Source organism: Hypanus sabinus, chromosome 10, assembly GCF_030144855.1.
Source record: "Hypanus sabinus isolate sHypSab1 chromosome 10, sHypSab1.hap1, whole genome shotgun sequence".
In the NCBI taxonomy this organism is placed as follows: Eukaryota; Metazoa; Chordata; class Chondrichthyes; order Myliobatiformes; family Dasyatidae; genus Hypanus; species Hypanus sabinus.
The window spans coordinates 82,931,462-82,953,351 of record NC_082715.1 but is presented as its reverse complement, the minus strand read 5'-3'; the positions used below and the strand labels follow the sequence as shown (position 1 = coordinate 82,953,351).

General features: G+C 39.8%; 1 protein-coding gene across 2 annotated transcripts in view; it reads right to left on the bottom strand.

Moving 5' to 3' along the window:
• Positions 1-1,173: 1,173 nt before the first annotated feature.
• The window catches only part of prim2 (DNA primase subunit 2), a 249,198-nt gene continuing 228,481 nt past the window's right edge, over positions 1,174-21,890 (bottom strand). For both annotated transcript variants that reach the window (XM_059982273.1, XM_059982274.1), the window contains 3 exons: positions 21,709-21,791; positions 4,803-4,871; positions 1,174-2,181 (listed from right to left, as the gene is read on the bottom strand). In XM_059982273.1, coding sequence (XP_059838256.1) covers positions 1,936-2,181; positions 4,803-4,871; positions 21,709-21,791 — 398 coding nt within the window. In that variant the 3' untranslated portion in view covers positions 1,174-1,935. The remainder of the gene's footprint in view (positions 2,182-4,802; positions 4,872-21,708; positions 21,792-21,890) is intronic.

The window sequence follows — 21,890 nt, the reverse complement described above, 5'->3', positions numbered from 1 at the left end:
ACCTCAGAATTAAACTCAGATCCACATTTTGATGTCTTGTCAACAGTTTAATAGGTTTTCTATAAATACTGCATATAATGCTCAGCTGCAGACATAAAGGGCATTTGAAAGGAGATTCCAGGCCTATTAGGGATGCTTAATAATTTGTCATCTAGTATTCTTTGAGCTTATCTTGAAGAAAGCTCAGGAAATGGTGCATGAGAGATTGTGTTTAATTTCTTTCTTACTGAAGTTGAAAGCTTCACACAAAGGTGATTGAATGGTCTAGTTATTCCATAGAGAATACTGTACACCCTTCATCAGAAAACCTTGATCTCAAAATAAACTCCAGAGATCATTCCATTGGTGGCAGTCCTCAAAAATAAAAAACACTCTCCACTAGATTTACTTGATCACAAGCTCAGCCAAGATCTATTTGCCACAAACACGCTACATCACTGCATAGTACAGAAACTGCACTGTGGCAGACAGGAAGGCTCTACAACAGGTAGTCAAAAGTGGTCAACACATCACTGGCCATCAGGGGTACAAACATATACAAAAGGTTGTTAGAAAATGGTCAGAATCCTACCCACCCTGCTCATGGACTGCTTGTCTCACTCCCATCAGGTAGGAGGCTATGTAGCATCCACGCTAGGACCAGCAGATTCAAAAAGTTATGTTCACCAAGTAGTAAGGCTGATCAACACCTCCACCCACTAACCCAACCCTCCACTGCGTTATCATTTACTGCCAGAACCACCTTATGTACAGACACTCATGTCCCCTGTGTCACTTTATGGACACACAATCAATCTGTGATATAAGCTAACTTAAATATTTATATTTATTATGTTTCTTTTTAAATTAATATGTTCTTTGTTCATCATATTGTGTTTTTTTGTACTCACCAGATCTGGAGTAGCAGTTAGATTGTTCTCCTTTACACCTGTGTACTGGAAATGACAGCAAACAATCTGAATTTTGAACAGGCACAATTGTGATAATCTCTCCTGCACAGAATACCACCAATGCTTTGTCTTGATGGTGGGCAAAATGAAACTGCAAGCTCATGTTGCACACAGGCCTCAGTCAAATGTACAATGTAGCCAAACTGTGAAATAACATCTTAACGTTCTTCTCAAGATGAAATGGAAGATAAAGCGATACATGTGATGTACTTTAAAGCTGGTGGAGAATATCAGTTAAGCTTTAATGAAAATCCAGCACTGTAATAACTTATTTTGTATTGCTTACTCCACATTATGAAATCTTGAACAACAAAACAAACAGACCTCGATATCCCTCTCCATTATAAATCTCTAAGTATGATAGTAGCATGTTCAATATACTTGGCATTTAATGGCCAATGAGAAACAGCATTTCACATTACAATGCAATGAGTTGTAGAATTGCTAATGATAATGGATTTGCAAGTCCTATTTACAATTAAGAATGCAAAAATGTAGATTTGTTAAAGAGAGAAGATCCCAGGTGTACAACATCAAAGTGCTCACATAGCTACAGGGGAATAAAACCGACCCCTTATAATGAATACTGAAAAGCCATTGCCTCGTGAAGGTTTTGGCTCTGATGTGACACAGCCTTAATAAGGTGTTACCAACATAATAACACATTCCTTACATTACATTTCGAATAAGTTCAGATGAAATCTTTTTAGTCTGACTTTCATGATGCTCCATTGACAAAATCAATCATATAGTATTTCTTTCCAGGAACCTGCTACAAGTAACAATGAAAGGCAGTGTGTGGATTTCTTTTTGCTGGACTTGAACAAAGTTATTACTTTTTAGTTATTCTGGACAGAATTCATTTTATTTTAAGTTTACTTGCACGTTTATGTAAGAAAATAAAATTGGAAAAGCACATGAACTATTCACTTTAGAAAGTTGTTCTGAAACAGTGTATTTCTTTAGGTAACCATCTCATAAACAATTATTCCATGTACTCTTCACTGAGAAGTTCTTCGATATTTATACCCTCTATATTAGTCAACTCGGTCTTGCTTGTGGTTTTGGAGACACTGGAGTTCACCTCTCTTTGAGGCTGGCTGCCCTGGTTACGCTGGGTGCTTTCTGGCTGGCTCGACTCTTTCTTTGCATCTCGGCTGCTGTTCAGAAGCTTCTGACTCTCAATGAAATACTGATTTGGATGACTCAGAGAAAACCCCACTTCGTCAATCTACAAAATGGATAGAAATAAAAATAGGTCATATTGTATGTAACAGTTTCACAGGAAGCTAGTTGTATAAAGATTATAAACAATTTCTATGCTGAAAGTTTAATATTTTTAGTACAGCAAGAAGAAAACTGAATTTTAAAATGTTATTTTAAAGACCGATGAAGAAAACAAACCTATTAGATCACAAGTCATAGAAGCAGAAATGGGGTATTAAGCCCATCAAGTCTGCTCCTCTATTGGAGCCTCTGTCAAAATTACAAAAGGAGATTTACTAGTTCTGATTATACTGAATGCAATATAATTAAGCTTGCAAGATCATTTTATGAAATTATGGAAAATGGCTTTAACAAGCTAAAATTTCTTTAGTTTTCTACTCAGTATATTAAAATTTTAAATATTAAAATTTACTAACATTCGACAAGTCACAACTGAGGGAACAATCAAACTTGCTTTATCATGGATTCGCTACACCAAATAGTTACAGGATAGTGATGAATGTTCCAGTTGAAATAGTATATTTAAAAAACATGAGCCTTGAAGTCCCACACCACCAGATTCAGGAACAGTTATTACCCTTCAACGTTCTGGCTTCTGAACCAGAGTGGGTAACTTTATTCACCTTAACACTAAACTGATTCCACAAACTATGTACTTGCTTTCAAGGACTCTACATCAGATGTTTTCTATATTATTTATTACTGATTTACTTATTGTTAGTATTAGTTTTTTATTTGTATTTGCACAGTTTATCTTATTTTGTACATTGGTTGTTTACCTGTCTTTGTGAGTAGTTTTTAATTAATTCTACTGTGTTTCTGTATATATCTACTGTGAATGCCCATAAAAAATGAATCTTAGGGTGGAGATGGTGACATATGCAAATTTAGATAATAAATTGACTTTGAACTTAAACAAGGTAAATTTACCTTGCAGTTTAAAACTGTCAAAAACAAAAACAGTAATTTCCAGTAAAGCAAATCGTTTATGTAACAATGCAAAGAATGTTTGAGGAATCTTGGAAATGCTTTATTAGCAAGTTACTATTGAAGTGGAGTGGAGGGACATTGTTGTGAGATTAAATATTTGTGTTAAAGATCCCACAGGCAGCAAGTTAAAGAATAAATGAACAATTCCAGTCTATTTTAGTTGTGTTCACCTACGAAAGAATCCAGAATACTCAAAAGATTCTTCTTTGAATAGAGTCATAGAGTACATGAGAGTCAGGCCGAAGGGGTGGGGAAATTTAAACTCCAGATATGCTACTTGTTCAGTTCTGATTTAAACTGTCACTCTACGACTCTATTCAAAGCAGAGCCTTTTTGGTATTCTGAATTCTTTCCCTCGTATACAAATATGATTTGATTCCACTTATCACTACACATCATAAACAATATTGGTTAAATATACTGAATGAAGAGAGGGAGGAATTTCTGGAATAAAAGAGTGAACAATATTATTTGCTGTGTAGCAGTTTTACTAACAACATTATCTAGCATTTCGAAGTAAGTTATTTTCTTTAAGACATATCCTAAAACCTACTTCTAACTCCATGGCTCACTTTGAAGGACTCTACAACTCACGTACTCAATATTGTTTAATATTATTTTCTCTTTTTTATATTTTCACAATTTGATGTCTTTTGCACATGGGTCCACCTTAGCTGTGTGCAGTTTTTTCATTGATTTTAATGTGTTTCTTTGTATTTACTATGAATGCCCACATGAAAATGAATCTCAGGTTAGTATATGGTGACATATATATTCTTTGATAAGTTTACTTCGAACTTCGAATGTGCTGATTGCTTATTCTAAATCAGTTCCACAGTTCGTGGCTAAACTTTGATTCCAATCAAATTGGCTCATGATGTTTTATTCCACTGGAGCTTTACTTTAAATGTGTATTGTGCTTTTATTTCCTTGGGTGCATTTTAACATTCTTCTTTACCTTACTGTAGTCTTCTGAATAGCTGAAGAAAAAAAATTACAATAATAAATTTGACAAATAATCCACAAGTGAATATTTGGAATCCTTGCGTGGCAAAGCATCATTTCAAATATTAAACAAGCATCTTGACTGTCTGCAAGTTTTGATTCATGCATGATTCTTTATCGTAACTTTTTCCTCTGACGGTATCTTGGATTGTTACATTTGTGTTTTTAATGTTCAGCTCAAGATGAAATAGGAGATAATACTCCATAAAATGCCTTGATAAAACAGTTGTCATTTTGATAAATGGTCCAACAAAAAGACTTGTGTGATTTAATTATCTATTAAGATAAAATGTGATCTCAGCTGACAATATACAGTGCGATAACTGGTTTTAACTCATTGAAAGGAAACACTGGCCTATTTAATGAATCAGGTTTTACATATTCATATTTTTCCCTTCTTGCACACAAGAAAAGTAGGCTACTGCAAACTACAAAAGATTGTTGCAAAATACAAATGCAAGGTATTGTGCCTCAGTAATAAAACCATAAAAAATTAACAAATGATGGCAGCTAATGACAGATGCGAGTCGTCTTCCGAGACTCTAACTTTCATGCACCAGTTGCAGTCACTTCCCAAAGCTGACAAAGTCATTCTCATTACTCTGCAGTTGAAATTAAACATGTCCTTACATTGTGGGTTAGCTCAAAGTATTTCTGACAGGCCAGCTGGTAATGCATTCCCTTGACTAAATCCATAATCTGTAGAGGAGAAAAAAGAGAGACATTGAGAAAACTTGGCTCATCCAGTTCCCGGAGTAATGTACAGCAATAATAAGCATTTAAATACTGCATAATGGCTTTGTAAATGTGGCAATCACAAGCAGTAAGAAAAAAACACACACGTATTCCACACAAGATCATTCAAACACACTCTACCTTTTAACTGAAATCCAACCATAAGACATAGGAACAGAATTAGGCCATTCAGCCCAATAACAACTAGCAGGTTTAATCTTGTGGAAATGGCTGATAAATAGAATAACAACAGTATGAGATTACTGTTATTCCAGTGACTTGAATAAAGTCACTCACATGGACGCTGAATAATGAACAGTCCCAGTCTGAGCAGATATTATCAACATCTTGTTATTCACTCTTTCCTGATTCATGATAAATTTAGCCTATTTACTTGAAATAAAGTGCCATCCTGATCAGTTTTCTCAAACAGTTGTTGAGAACTGAAGTGTATTATGTGATTTAACAGAATTTCTATTTGCTTTTCAAAACTGAAATGCACTCCAAAGTGGTGAAATGAGGATATAATCCTGGAAATTTTGGAACATTTGTTGATGTTGCTTATTTGTATCAAATACAAACACTGCAAGGATTTCTAACACCTAGTAGCTACCACTGATTATCAATGTATAGGTATTGATAGGTATCTCTGCCAATGTCATTTAGCAGGAGATCAAAGCAAATTACATTGTTAAAACTTAACTGCACAGCAGCTGTGAAAAAGTTCAGTTAACAATTCAATTTTCATCCTCTGACAGTTATTGTATTTGTATTTCTATTTATTTATTTATTACATGCAAGGGAGTAAAAGTCTTTATGTTGCTTCTCCATGGCAATGTACAAGCTATATGGAGGGTAAATGTGAGAGGATAATGCCCAAACACTGAGGTTGTTTTGTACACATGTGTGTACAGGCAGAAACTGATTTCCTTCAATGTGGCTGCCTTACATGAACTAGGAAGATTTTAATGCAAGTATTCTCCAACAACGATGCCTAAGGCCACAAAATTATTTAAGTGTTTGACCTGTTTATTTTTTCTTTCAGAGGCTGAACAGGTAAAATCCATCACAGGACTGAATGTCACATGCCCATGAGGGGAATAAAACCAGCTATTGTTTTATGCTTAATAAAGTGAAGTTAAAATAACACAAATTTCACACCTCACCCTTGTTCTATGTGATGCTAATGCCCTGAAGACTCTTTTTGGTCTGCAGTTGTGCCACTAAATTAAGACATGAGCATTACATTCCCGTAAAACCTCTGGACTACAAACACAGGGAGACATAAATGTCAACAGTCATTTCAAACACTATTCATTATATGCTGCAGGGCAATGTTGTAAGAACAAGGAAAATAAAGAGATCCTTACAGAGGAAACAAAGGAGCTTCTGTTCGTCTACTATGTTTGCCTATACAAGGGGTCAAACGCGGAACATAAATTAACAGGCAGCATATGTAACTCCCCATTTTGACTGACTACAAGTAACGACTGAACTGATTCCACCACCCATGGACTCTACTACTCATATCCTCAGTATTATTTATCTACTTTCTTGTATTTGCACAGTTTGTCTTCTTTTGCATGAGTTATTAATTTTTGTAGTTTTTCCAGTGACTTTTTCTGTATTCTTTGTTCTGCTGTGAATGCCTGCAAGAAAATGAATCTCAGGGTACTATATGGTAACATATACTGACATACACTTGGATAATAAATTTACTTTGAACTTGAACAAAAAAGCTGATTTCATCCATTAAGTACTGTCGTTCATGAGGAGAGCAAGGCCTGTGCATTCAGTAACATTGTAGCGGTGTGCTACATGCAGCGCTAAAATAACGACACGGAGTCGATAAACTGCAGTTAAAGAAGATTTTATTCGAACTTCACAGCCTTGCTTTAAAGCCTCCCTGATCCCACCCTCCCCGGGCGCGGATGCTGTAGGGGGCACGTACTCACAATCCCGCGCAGGCTTTTCCCTTTGTTGGTGAAGCAGACCTAGCGCCCTTTTGGGACTGGCCTTTGTGCCAGCGCGCTGGCTATTTGTGAGCCGGTTCAAGTGCGCTAGGAAGTGGGTCGCCACAACATCAATCTTTTTTAAATTCCTTTCAAATTTTCCTTCCTATGAATGAAATGCTTACTGATTTGGCCTTTGCAAAGCATTCTGCTCCATCACCATTAAGAATCAAGAAACTTAGGGTAGGATATGGTAACAGAAACGTACTTTGTTAACATATTTACTTTGAACTTCGAAGTATGGATTTGTTTGCACCAACAACTTGTGACTTTAAAGCTAGCATAGTTATCCAGAAATTCCCAATAAAGTGCTATTTCATCGAAGGCAGTACATGAATGCGAAACGTCTTACAATATTCCCATTTATCACAATAATGAGGTCATGTATATCCACGGAGAGGAAATGGGAAAGAATGGACAATCATTTCTCAGCTATGTTAAGAGTCAAGTCCTATTCCAGTGTCTTCAGCACATTCTCACTTGATTGCTCCCACAGTAGTACTGAGGACACTGTATTGTGGATAAAATTTAAAGGATTAAGGACCAAGAATCAACTTTATTCACCATATATATTTACATGTATTAGAAATTTGCTGTGATGTTGTGCTGCAACATGTAATGAAAAAAAGTTTTTAGTACAGATATGGAATAAAATGGGCACAAATACATAAATGCCAGCATCTATTTACAATGGTGTAAGCATTATAAAAAGTGGTTTAATGTGTTTACAGTACATACAACAAATACATTTTCTGTGGTGTTCTGCCCCAAGGTACTTAAAGTTGCATTGTTAAAACAGCTTATTTAGTCATTACCATGCTGTGGGGATCCTGCTGTTCATAAATTAGATGCCAGTTTGTTACTGTATAATTAATACATTCCAAAAAAGTGAATCCGAGCATGTAAGGTGCTGTGTAAATACAAGTTTTAATTGGTCAACTCGTTGCTCTTTCTCTGAGTAACACTAGGAGGAACTCAGTTGGTGATCATTTACTGGCCACAAGCTGGCAATTTATAAGACAATGTAAAAACTTAATGTAACACTTAGAAGGCTCCAACATTGTGTGTTGGAATGAGACTTTGCACTTTTAGTGATGTAGAGGGGAAAACTGGAGGAGAAAATTAAAGGGGTAAGAAGAAAAATGGTTTGGACAATTCCAGATTTGTATGGGATAGAGTTATAATTTAAAACGGTTTGCATCTCCAGATTAGTTGGGAGCTGTCTCAGTTTATTCTGCAACATTGTCAGCAGGCCACTACTGGGAACCAAATTTGATTGTGCTTGCAGAGTAAACCTGACTTAAATGATAATTATTCTGTTGGAAATATAACCCAGTAATAATAACTGCCATCTTCAATGTGAATTTTCAGGGAAGAAGCCACCAGCACTTCCAGCTGGCCATTTACAAGACTCACACAAACTTTCTGATATTAGTGCATACAGTTTATTTGTGTAGTAGGCTTTGTTTTATATACACGAAGGCCACAACAAAGAGCAACAACAAAGCCTGATCCATAATGCAGGAACTATCCGAAATGGGGGTTCCCCTTGTCTACTCAGATTGACACAATCGATTTAAATGCACTGAAGTTGACTCTTATTTTGATGAATGTAGAAAGTCATCAGACTTTACACATCTTTAAGTATTGCCCTAGATTTTGTTGCTGAAATAACAACTGATATGAAGACTTTATTATAAGACACATCATTCATGAACTTGTAGCACTCTGCAGTTAACCTCACAAAATAACAGCTCATCCACAATCTCCCCTCTGTGCTTCATGTTGCAGCACTTGTACATTAAGTTCCTATTCAGTTCAGAAGTTAGGGCAATTATGCTACACTAAAATGATAAAATTTAATGTGAAACCATCAATGGATTGAATAGAAATAAATCAAGTTTAAAACCAAGATAAATAGCTGCTGAGATTTAGGGTTTGATGAGAACTTTCGCCCTCACATAGCAAGTGATGTTGGGTCAGCTGTTAATTCTATATATGCAATTAGAGATTTTTTTTTACAAACTAAATCAAAGGGACAAAGTTGTAAATATAAAATTAAATAGGATCAGCCAGGAACTCATCAAAGAGCACAATAAGATCAAAAGCTTGCTCTATTCCCGACTCCACAGAAGGCTTGAGATAAACTCTAATTAAGGGGGCATAATGTGAGATGTGCCATTCTTCCAAGGTCTGAACCAATGTTTTAGGTAATTTTAGGAATTACTAATCTGTATATTTACACACTCAGTGGCCTTTTTAAAGTGGCCACTGAGTGTATGTTCGTGGTCTTCTGCTGCTATAGTCCATCCACTTCAAAGTTCAATATGTTGTGCGTTCAGAGATGCTTTTCTGCACACAACTACCAAACACCCTCCTCTCAACTTCAAGCAGCCTGACCTCTCTCATTAACAAGGTGTTTTCGCCCACAGAACTGCTGCTCACTGGATGTTTCTTTGTTTTTTTTCCCAACCATTCTCAGTAAACTCCAGAGATTGATGTATGTAAAAATCCCAGGAGATTACTAGTTTCTAAGATACTGAAACCACCCTCTCCGGCCACCAACGATCATCCACAGTCAGTCAATCACATTTCTTCTCCATTCTGATGTTTGGTCTGAATAACTGGACCTCTTGACTATGCATGCTTTTATGCATTAAGTTGATGAGATGATTGGTTGATTAAATATTTGCATTAAAGAGTAAATGCACATTTGTACTTCCTAAAATGGCCACTGAGTGTACATACACTTTTATTCAAAAAAAGATTTTATTTAGAGATATGATTTGATTCATGCAGCCATATTATTATTCAGATTCCATTTACTTCTTCCACCATAGCACTACCTGACTCCAGAGCTCAGATTACTTGTTGCTGAAACAGTCACCTACATCAGTTACCAATAGACTGATGGTGGGTAATTTGCTTGCTAAGAATACCACAGTAATAATCAGAATCACTTCAGAGGGCCCTTTCAAGTGGAACACCAAAAAGTGCTGCCATAAAACAACAAACTTCATGACAAGTCAGTGAACCCAATTCCGAATGCGGAAGTTGTGATCTCACCAAGAGATCCGTGCTGCTTTCATTGTGGCTGCAGTTTTGGAAGCCAGCAGGGAAGCAAACTCCAGTTCTGCTGGGAAAACTGCCCACAGAACTTGAGATGTGACTCCATCCATCCACTGCAATGCAGATGACCAATTCAGATAGTTCTCAGCCAATTTTGTACAGACCCTGAGCAATATGTAATTACAATGTGTATAACATTATTAGGTTATGATGTATTAATTGTACAAATTATTTGTATTAAGAATTTCATATCATTAAATGTTTAATCACTATCAAGTTTATGAACATCGGTCACTTTTATAAACTTTCGAGGCCGTTTGATCATTTATGGTGGGAACTGCCACAATGTGCAACCTCTTGCTGATCAGAAGTCAGTTTCAGGAAATTGGTCCAGGTAACATTACAAAGGAGATAAGGAAGGAGAGGTGGCTCACCCTTCACTCTGTCATGCTGGATAGGAACATTCTGCAGCCTGGACATGTCCTTGGGACAGATGACATGTATCACTGATCTACACTGAACAAATGGCTGGTCTCTGAACTCAGAGCTCTACCACAACAGTCTAACTTGCTATTCAATCATCCACCCAGGGTCACTAAGCTACAACCTCTCTCAATTAAGCAAAGGCCGTGTTCTAAAGTGTTCATTCTTGTTTGGCACCCAGCTATCCTCTCTAATGTCTCTCCCTTGGCTACCTCTGTATTCTTCCATAGCACTGAAGCCATTCCTGGGCATCTTCATATTCTTTTTTAATATATGCTGTCAGATGTAGCCAGGCCATGTCTCTGGAATTCCCTTCATAAAGTTCTCTGCAGTTCTAGTCTTCTTTAAACTCTTAGCTTCTTGGCATTGAATCTGCATGGAATCTGCATGATACTGTGATCCAGAGGCTCTTCAGAAATCAAGAATGAGGCATAAATCTTGATAGTAACAACCGATTAGTAGATGTTACAGCAATGATGAACAATCAAAGAAAGAAAATCAACTAAGTCATAGATATCCTCTACTAAAAACCAGATCAGATCAGAGCTAACAAAACACTCCAGCGATAAGAATGATCTATGAAATATTCAGATTCAATGGTGTGACAAAAGCAGCAGAGAAACTTCCGGAGCAATGCAGAATCAGATATACTGAAAATTAATTGAACAATTGCGCACAAAAAGGTGATTATATAAAAATTTATAAACAAGCATATGAAAAAGGATCTAGTGCTTTCCCAGCCTATATGACGAACTAAACTCTTCTTGGGCTTCCATCTGGGTACAGGTATTGATTTTTACCAACATTTTAATGACAAACTCTGCCATCTTCATTAGGGTTGATGCCTAAGCAAGTCTAGTCCAGAGATATACAATCCCTCATGATTGGTTAGTCTTCATCCAATCAGGTTTCCACTGTCCCACCTAATTTACAATCGAATTCCAGTTCTTAGAGAAAGATCCTCGACTCTGTTAAAATTCTCTAGTTTTATTTTAATGGTTTCCTTTACAGGTGTCCCCCGTTTTTCGAACGTTCACTTTCTGACACCTCACTGTTACGAAAGACCTACATTAGTTACCTGTTTTTGCTAACAGAAGGTGTTTTCACTGTTACAAAGAAAGGCAGTGCGTGAAAAAAGCAGCCAAGCTCCTCCCCCAGAACCGCATTTAGCCACCATTGCTTAGACACGTGTCTGTGAGCATCTGTGCTTTACTGTATGTTGATTTATCCTTTAACAAGATGAGTTCTAAGGTACCTGTATTGGAAAAGCCTAAAAGAGCTCGTAAGGGTGTTAAACTTAACGTAAAACTAGACATAATTAAGTGTTTCGATCGTGGTGAACAAAGTAAGGGCATTGCCCACGTGTTGAATTTGCCTGCATCCACCATTCTCACTATTTATACGCAGAGAGAAAGAATTTTGAAAGCTGCCGATGTTACTGTTGGCTCTGCTCGTAGCAAAGTGGTCTCTCTTAGTTGGCATCCAATAATGGATAAAATGGAAAGTCTACTGCTTGAGTGGATTGATGGGTGTACAAAGCGTGGTATTCCGTTATGTTATCTTATACCTAAGGAGAAATCAGTCAGTCTTTTTAATAAGCTGAAACAGAAAGCACTGGACGATGGTGATGAAAGTGTTGTGAAAGAGGAACTTAAGGTAGTCATGGGTGGTTTGATTGGTTTCTGAGGCGAGGGCAGCTTCATAGTTTAACGTTTACTGGAGAGAGTGCTTCAGCTGATACTGAAGCTGCCAAAAAGTTCCCAGCAGAACTGAAGAAATAATTACAGAAGATGGTAAGCAAGTGTTTAACTGTGATGAAACTGCAATTTATTGGAAAAAATTGCCGAGCAAAGACATTTATTTCGATAGAAGAAAAGCAGGCTAAGGGACACAAAGCATCAAAGGATAGGTTTACCGTAATGCCTATTATTAACGCCACTGGTGATGCTGTCCTTAAGCCTCCAGTAGTGTACCATTCAGAAAATCCGAGGGCACTTAAAGGCGTTGATCAGAAAACACTTCCTGCTGTGTTCCGTTCACATCCAAGTGGTTGGAATACCCAAGTGCTTTTTTCTGAGTGCATGAGTGGATACGTTAGTCCTTTTGTTGAAAATTACTGCAGAGAAAATAACCTTGATAATAAGTGTCTTGTGATTGTTGATAATTGTGCTGCTCATCCACCTGGCATTACCGAGTATGGCGGTAACATTCATGTTGCGTTCTTACCACCGAATACGACATCGTTGCTGCAGCCGTGTGATCAAGGCCTAACAGTCACAATTAAGGCTTACTATACTCAAAATGTGAAGCGTTTTATTGTAAGTGCCATTGACAGAGGGGGCAACTCCGAAGCATCTGTGCGAGAGATCTGGAAAGACTACAATATAAAACTGGCAATCGCCAACATTGGAGATGCTCTCGATAGACTAACAGTCTCGATGAGAAATGGTGTTTGGAGGAAACTATGTCCCGAAGCAGTGAACGATTTTAAAGGCTTCGAAACAACAACAATAAATATGGCAATAGTGAGTTTGGCTAGGGAGGCTGGGTTTGTGGAAGTTGAAGATGATGTTGAAGAGGTTTTGGCATCCCATGACCAAGAACTGATAGACGAAGAGCTGATGCAATTGGAAGAGGAAAGGATAATAATCGAAACTGAATGCAGTAGCCAACAGCACAAAAGTGAAGTCGACCAGGAACTGAATGTGAAGCAATTGCGTGAGATTTTTGCTGCAACTGACAACGCTGCAATGACTGCAGGAAAGTACAACTTTAATTTTGAAAGGGTACGCAAGTTCAGGGCAGGTTTGCAGGATGGTCTGAGTGCTTACAGAGAACTGTATGATAGAAAAATGCGCGAGACTAAGCAGTCAAGCATACTGTCGTTTTTCAAGCCTTCCACATCAGCCACAGCAGAGGACGAACCTCGACCTTCGACATCGAGGCAGGCAGACATAGAAGAAGATGACCTGCCTGCCCTGATGGAAACAGACGATGATGAGATGACACCCCAGTCTCCTCTACCTCCCACCACCCCAACCTCCGACGACTCAGCCTAACACACCATCATCAGTATGCTCACTGTCTTCCTGATTCCAGTAAGTGAAACTACATTTATTTCTACTTACTTACACTTATTTCTACTTTATATAGGCTGTGTATTTTTATGTTATTTGGTTTCACTTGGCAGCTTCATAGATTAAAGTTTACCGGAGAGTGCTTCTGCCGAGTGCGCTTGCACCAAATGTTTCTGCCAAGAGCGCTAGCGTGAGACTTTCGCTACGGTGGACAGTACTGTACTGCAATGATTGCAGGAAAGTATTTCTACTTTATATAGGCTGTGTATTTATCATATCATTCCTGCTTTTATTATATGTTACTGTTATTTTAGGTTTTATGTGTTAATTGGCATGATTTGGTAGGTTATTTTTTTTTGGGTCTGCAAACGCTCAAAAATTTTTCCCATATAAATAAATGGTAATTGCTTCTTCACTTTACGACATTCCAGCTTGTGAACCATTTCACTGGAATGCTCTACCTTTGAATCGCAGGGGAAACCTGCATCAGATGGTCCCAAAAGCCATTGGCACAGCACAGTAGTTTTATGCCATCAAAATCAATCCTATGGCCATTGCAAATGCAATATTCTGCTCCTATAGATTTCTCCAGGTAACCCAAACAGATACACCACTTGTGATGCGAGTTTACAGCATGTGCCCAGTCTGGCCGATATACGCTGCTCTGCATTACAGGGAATCCTGTAAGCCGCAGCTATCCTGATGAAATAAGGCACTCCTACAGAATGGCAACAAGTTGAAGGAAATCAATCAGGCCCTTAAAAGGGCCAACAGAAAAACCTGGAAACCCAACAATAAGGAGGAGCACATCACTACTGTCTGTTTTCCTTATATTTCCACGGCTTCTGGAAGGATTGCCAGGATTCGAAGAAATACCGGATTACAGGTGCCCCCCGCTTTACAAATGTTCGCTTTACGCCACTTTGCTTTTACAAAAGACCTACATTAGTAACTTGTTTTCACATTACAAAGAGGATTTTTGCTTTTACAAAAACTTTTCCCATATAAATTAATAGTTCTTCACTTTATGCCATTTCGGCTTAAGAAAGGTTTCATAGGAACGCTCTACCTTTGTAAAGGGGGTGGGGGGAACACCTGTAATACCATCCACCAACCCATAAGGAAGCTCAAATCACAACATATGTGGGTCAAAGATGACCTGAGCTCCTCCAGCATTTTGTGTGTTGTTCTGGATTTCCAGCATCAGCAGAATCTCATGTGCCTGGGACGAGAGGACTGTTCTATCAAAAGAGCTAAACTAAAGTCTGTAGTCTTTGTTCTTTAGAAGAACGTGGAGTGATCTCAATGAAACATATCAAATCCTAAGGCTTGACAAGACAACTGTTAAGATTTAGTTCCAAGATAAGGGGCCAATCATTTAAAACAGAAATTACTCTTCACAAAGGATTATGGAGGTGAGATCACTAGAGGTAAACACATTTTGAAATACATGGGAATTGGGGACTGATGATTTAGCAGAGGAGGAGTTAAAGCCTGTAGTAGATTAGGCAAGATCGTACTGAATAGCAGACTGGCTTCAGGAGCCAGGCGACCCACTCCTGCTCCTATCTTTGTGCGCTCGTGTTTGCAGAAACAGGACGCTCTGTCCAACTAATCCACACTATTGTTAATCCATTACACAAATGCAAATTTTAATTTTTCAAAAAATAAAGGAAAAAACTAAAATAATATTTTCTATTGTTCTACAACTTGTACATTAATGGTGATTAATTGTAATTGGCAGTCCACGATGACCTGACCAGATGAGGACTACTTTGATAAACGCAGGAGATGATGATCAACAATGAAAATGCATTCCAACTGCAGAGGCAGATGTAATAAAACTATACTGATGAAAAACCCCTTAACTTTTTTCATCTAAGATAAGGCTACCACAACTTATTTTATGCTTCTTAAGGGAGAATGAAAATCCCAGAGGAATTCATGATGAAATGCATTTATTCTCTCCATTCTCCCACACACACCTGGGGATCTGTTGGTTTGCTGCTAATTATTTTTGAAAGATGGAGCCTGTTACTGCTTTTCAGGGTCACTCAGCAGCAGGATGTATAAGAAACATCTGTCCATTCACCATAGTTTTAAGCTGTTTCTTACAAGATTCTCAGTATTTGTGCAAAAAAGAAAAGACTAGCCGAGACTCTTCTTAAGATAATTAATGGCAGAATTTGCCACAACAGGACAACCATGGCAACATTAAATGAACCCTTTGCACTACACGCAAGTTTGAATTTATTATTTTAATTGAATCCTTTCCAGTAAAGATGATAGGAACAGGATTTTTTTTTTATTATTATTATGATTGAAAGGACATGGACTTTGCAGGCTGAACCAGCATTTAACTTGGCAATTGCTAACCTACTTGAACCTCAGCAGGCTTGAGGTGTGGATATACCCTCAATTCTGAATAGGAATTCGATGGGAGGTCCACAGTTTTGTCCCAGGCGTGGTGAAGGAACAGCAATATACACTCAGTGGCCACTTTATTAGGTACAGGAGGTACCCAACAAAGTGGCCACTGATTGCATTTTTGTAGTTCATGTAGTTCTGCTGTTGTAGCCCATCCTCTTCAAGGTTCAACATGTTGTGCGTTCAGAGATCCTCTTCTGCACACCATTCTTGTAACAAGCGGTTATTTAAGTTACTGTTGTCTTCCTATTACTTAAACCAATCTGGCTATTCTCCTCTGACCTCTCTCATTAACAAGGCGATTTTGCCCACAGAACTGCCACTCACTGGATATATTTTGCTTTTTGCACCCTTTGCTGTGAACTCCAGAGACTGTTCAGCGTGAACGTTCCAGATCAACAGTTTCTGATGTTTGGTCTGAACAGCAACTGAACCGCTTGACCATGTCTGCATGCTTCTAGGCGCTGAGTTGCTGCCACATGATAGGCTAACTAGAAACTTGCACTAATAAGATGTATAGGGGTATCTAATAAAGTGGCCACTGAATGTATTTCCAGGTCTGAATGGTGAGTTGGAGGGCAACATCAGAGTGGTGGGCATTCCCCAAGCTTTTGATACCTTTGACCTTCCAGCCATCTGGGGTTTGGAAGGTGCTGTCTAAGGAGTCTGGATCAGTTGATGTAGTGCTTCTGAAGATGTTACAACTGCTGCTATTGAACATCGGTGGTGGAGTGAGTGAAATGTTGTGAATGGAGTACCTATCAAGCTGACTGCAATCACATGTACCATGACGAGCATCTTGAGTGTTATTGAAGCAAGTGCAGAGTATTCCATCACATTCTGGACTTCAGCCTTGTAGATGTTGGACAGACTTTGGGAGTTAGGTATTGAGTTACTTGCTGCAGAACTCCTCACCTCCAAGGGGATATGGAAATATAGGTCCACAATTCATTGAAAGTGGTGTCACAGGTAGATAGGGTCATAAAGAAAACTCTTGTTACATTGGCCATAAATCAAAGTATCAAGTACTGGAGATAGGATGTTATGCTGAAGTTGTACAAAATATTGGTGAGGCTTAATTTGGAGTATTGTGTGCAGTTTTGGTCACCTATCTACAGGAAAGATGTCAATAACATTGAAAGACTGCACTGAAATTTTATAAGGATGTTGCAAGGACTTGAGAACCTAAGTTATAAGGAAACGTTGAATAGGTTAGGACTAGTGTAGGAGAATGAGGGAGAATTTGATAGAGGTATAAAAAATTGTGAGGGGTGTAGATAGGGTAAATTTAAGCAAGCTTTTTCCATTAAGGTTGGGTAAGACTAGAATAAGAGGTCATGACGTAAGGGTGAAAGGTGAAATGTTTAAGGGGAACATGATGAGAAACCTCTTCACTCAGAGGGCAGTGAAAATGTGGAATGAAATGCCAGCAGAAGCAATGGATTTGAGTTTGATTACAACATTTAAGGAAAATTTGGATAGTTGCATGATGGGAGGGGTATGGAGGGCTATGGTCCTGGTGCAGGTCAATGGAAACAAGCAGATTTATAGTTTGCCAAAGGGCTCGTTTCTGTGCAATTGTTTTCTATACTCTATAAATAGGAACAGGGCATTCAGCCCCTTTAGTTAACTTCACACAGCATTTTGATTAATATTGGTGTCTTAATTTCAACTGTCTATGTTGGTTCCAAAACCTTTACTGTTGTTGTTGAACAAAATAATATTATGTTTGATCTTTCCAACTGATCCACAGCTCCATTAATTTTGGTTAGAAACATATTTGTTCCCTCCTTTAAGTGAAGAACTGCTTTTTGACATCACCTCTTAAATGATCTCTAATTTCATTATTCTCCTTGTTTTGGATTCCTCCATGAAAGAACTTAGCTCTTTCCACTTTATCACTTCCTTTTATCATCTTAAGCTCACCCCTTAAACTATTGCACTCAAGTGATAGTGTTTCACTACAACAGGACAGCATTATTGAGCTACAGACCAACACAGCACAAAAACAAGCACTTCAGTTTAACTCATCCAGGCTGACTAAATTGTCTAAGTGAGTTAGTGCCTGTGTTTGTCCCCAGATCTAAAGCTTTCCCTTCCATGTAACTTTTTAAATGTCATAATTGTACCTGTCTCTAACACTTCTGCTGACAATTTATTCTATATATTCATCAATCTCTGTGGAAAAAGTTGCCTCTCAGGTCCCTTGCAAATCTTTCTCATTTTAAACTTGCACAGTATGACCCCTACTTTTAGCTGAAACATGACGTCCCAACTCCGATTGTGAGTCCCGTCTCCCCTTCCCCCACCACCACTCTGCCATCCCCTCTCCCTCAGATCCCATCGTTAGCTCCTGGGCCCTCAGAGGTTCCATCTTCCTCTCACCCCAACCCTTCCCTCTCCACTGACATTACCAGCCTCCCTCCCCCACCTGTGATCCCATCTCTCATCCCTGCCGGGTCTTCACCATTCCCTCCGACCTTCAACTCTCTGAGGCAGAGCGCTCTGTCCTCATTAAGGGCCTCACCTTTGTCCCCCTTCACCCACACTTCAGTGGGTTTTGCATACGCCATGATGTTGAACTCTTCTTCCGCTGTCTCCGTCTCCAAGCATACTTCTTGGACAAGGACTCTCCTACCCCCACCGATGATCCCTTCTCCTGTCTTCAACCCTCCTCCTCTTCATGGACACCCCGCTCTGGTCTTCTTCTTGCTCTAGATCTCTTTATTGCCAATTGCCGACAGGACATCAACCGTCTTGACTTCACCACACCCTGTTCCAATTCCAACTTCACACCTTCCGAACGCTCTGCTCTCTGCTCCCTCCGCACCAATCCCAACCCCACTATAAAACCTGCGGATAAGGGGGGAGCTGTTGTTGTCTGGCGTACTGACCTCTACCTGGCCGAGGCACAGCGACAACTCTCTGTTAACATCTCTTATTTACCCCTTGATCATGATCCCACTAAGGAGCACCAGGCCGTTGTCTCCTATACCATCACCAACCTTATTAGCTCTGAGGATCTCCCATCCACTGCCACCAACCTCATAGTTCCCACACCCCGCACTTCCCGTTTCTACCTCCTATCCAAGGTCCACAAACCTGCCTGTCCAGGTAGACCTATTGTCTCAGCTTGCTCCTGCCCCACTGAACTCATTTCTGCATACCTTGACACTGTCTTATGGGGGGATAAGACCGATGATCCCGGTGTTCAATCTCTTCCCACCTATGTTCGTGACACTTCTCATGCTTTGAATTTTTTCAATGATTTTAAGTTCCCTGGCCCCCTTCGTCTTATTTTCACCATGGACGTCCAGTCCCTATATACCTCCATCCCCCACCGAGATGGTCTCGAAGCTCTTCGGTTTTTTTTGGATTCCAGACCTAACCAAATCCCCTCTACCACCACTCTCCTCTGTCTAGTGGAATTAGTTCTTACTCTCAATAATTTCTCCTTTGGCTCCTCCCACCTCCTCCAAACCAAGGGTGTAGCCATGGGCACCCGTATGGGTCCCAGTTATGCCTGCCTTTTTGTTGGCTTTGTGGAACAGTCCATGTTCCAAGGCTATACGGGTATCCATCCCCCTCTTTTCCTTCGCCACATCGACGACTGCATTGGCGCTGCCTCTTGCACGCATGCTGAGCTCATTGACTTCATTAACTTTGTCTTCAACTTTCACCCTGCCCTCAAATTTACCTGGTCCATTTCCGACACCTCCCTCCCCTTTCTTGATCTTTCTGTCTCCATCTCTGGAGAAGGCCTATCTACTGATATCTACTATAAACCTACAGACTCTCACAGCTACCTGGACTATTCCTCTTCCCACCCTGTATCTTGCAAAAAGGCTATCCCCTTCTCACAATTCCTCCGTCTCCGCCGCTTCTGCTTTCAGGATGAGGTTTTTCTGTCCAGGACGAAGGAGATGTCTTCCTTTTTTAAGCAAAGGGGCTTCCCTTCGTCCACCATCAACTCTGCTCTGAAACGCATCTCTCCCATTTCCCACACATCTGCCCTCACCCCATCCATCCGCCACCCCACTCGGGATAGGGTTCCCCTTGTCCTTACCTACCACCCCACCAGCCTTCAGGTCCAACACATAATTCTCCCTAACTTCCACCACCTCCAACGGGATCCCACGACTAAACACATTTTCCCTTCCCTCCACTTTCTGCTTTTCGCAGGAATCGCTCCCTACGCGACTCCCTTGTCCACCTGTCCCCCCCCATCCCTTCCCACCGATCTCCCTCCTGGCATTTATCCTTGTAAACGGAACAAGTGCTACACCTGCCCTTACACTTCCTCCCTCACCACCATTCAGGGCCCCAGACAGTCCTTCCAGGTGAGGCGACACTTCACCTGTGAGTCGGCTGGTGTGGTATACTGCGTCTGGTGCTCCCAGTGTGGCCTTTTATATATTGGCGAGACCCGATGCAGACTGGGAGACCGTTTCGTGGAACACCTACGCTCAGTCCGTCAGAAAAAGCAGGATCTCCCAGTGGCCACACATTTTAATTCCATGTCCCATTCCCATTCTGATATGTCTATCCATGGCCTCCTCTATTGTCAAAATGAATCCAAACTCAGGTTGGAGGAACAACACCTTATATACCGGCTAGGTAGCCTCCAACCTGATGGCATGAACATTGACTTCTCTAACTTCCATTAATGCCCCTCCTCCCCTTCTTACCCCATCCCTGACATATTTAGTTGTTTGCCTGTTCTCCATCTCCCTCTGGTGCTCCCCCCCTCCCCCCTTTCTTTCTCCTGAGGCCTCCTGTCCCATGATCCTTTCCCTTCTCCAGCTCTGTATCACTTTCGCCAATCACCTTTCCAGCTCTTAGCTTCATCCCACCCCTTCCGGTCTACTCCTATCATTTCGCATTTCCCCATTAACTTTCAAATCTCTTACTATCTTTCCTTTCGGTTAGTCCTGACGAAGGGTCTCGGCCTGAAACATCAACATCACTTCTCCCTATAGATGCTGCCTAAAACTGCTGTGTTTTACCAGCATTTTGTGTGTGTTGTTGTTCCTATATTCAATATTCTGTCTGATGATAGAAAGTGTTCCAAATGCCTTCTTCACTCCCATGTCTCCATTTTCAACGAAATAGGTACACTTGCCTCCAGGGCTCTCTGTTCTAGAACACTCGCCAGAGCTCAACCATTTATTGTAAACAAAAGAGATTCTGCAGATGCTGGACGTGTAGAACAACACACAAAAAGTAGGAGGAACTCAGCGGGTCAGGCAGCATCTATGGAGGAGAATAAACAGTCAAAATGTTTCGGGCTGAGACTCTTCATCAGGTCCATTTATTGTGTATCTGAACAAATTAACCATTGTGGGACAATCTGAACTATTCAAATGAGAATGAAACAGGAGGCACCTTTCATTTCAACTCAGGAGGGAGAAGTATTTTCCCTAATCTTCACTTCTTTGCCTAATGACTATTGAAGACAACACGGTGTTAGGGAAACTGTATGTGGCCATATTCTACTGATGGCTTGCTCATCCATGTAACTGATGGCCATCTAGAATATGGCCACAATTGAGAATGGGATGTTAAGAGATGAGACAAGCTAAAACAACAGAGCTTCATTCTAGTCGCAAGATTTGGCTTCAAAACTTCACAGCAGTTTTTTGCTACATCCAAAAAATATATAAATAAAAATCAGCAATAGGTTAGGCATATACAACACCCCCAGGTTATTGGTTATGAAATGGGATCACTTACCTGAGTTATTCCTGCAGGTGGAACCTTATAGGACTGCAGCTTTGACTTCAGTATTTCAGGATCACAGTGCCGAAATGGACAGCCTAAGAAGAAAAGCAATGCAAAAAGAATGGTTGATAAAGCATGAGAAACCTGTGTCCTCTCACGACACTGGATGGAAGAAATTCCATGGCACTACTATA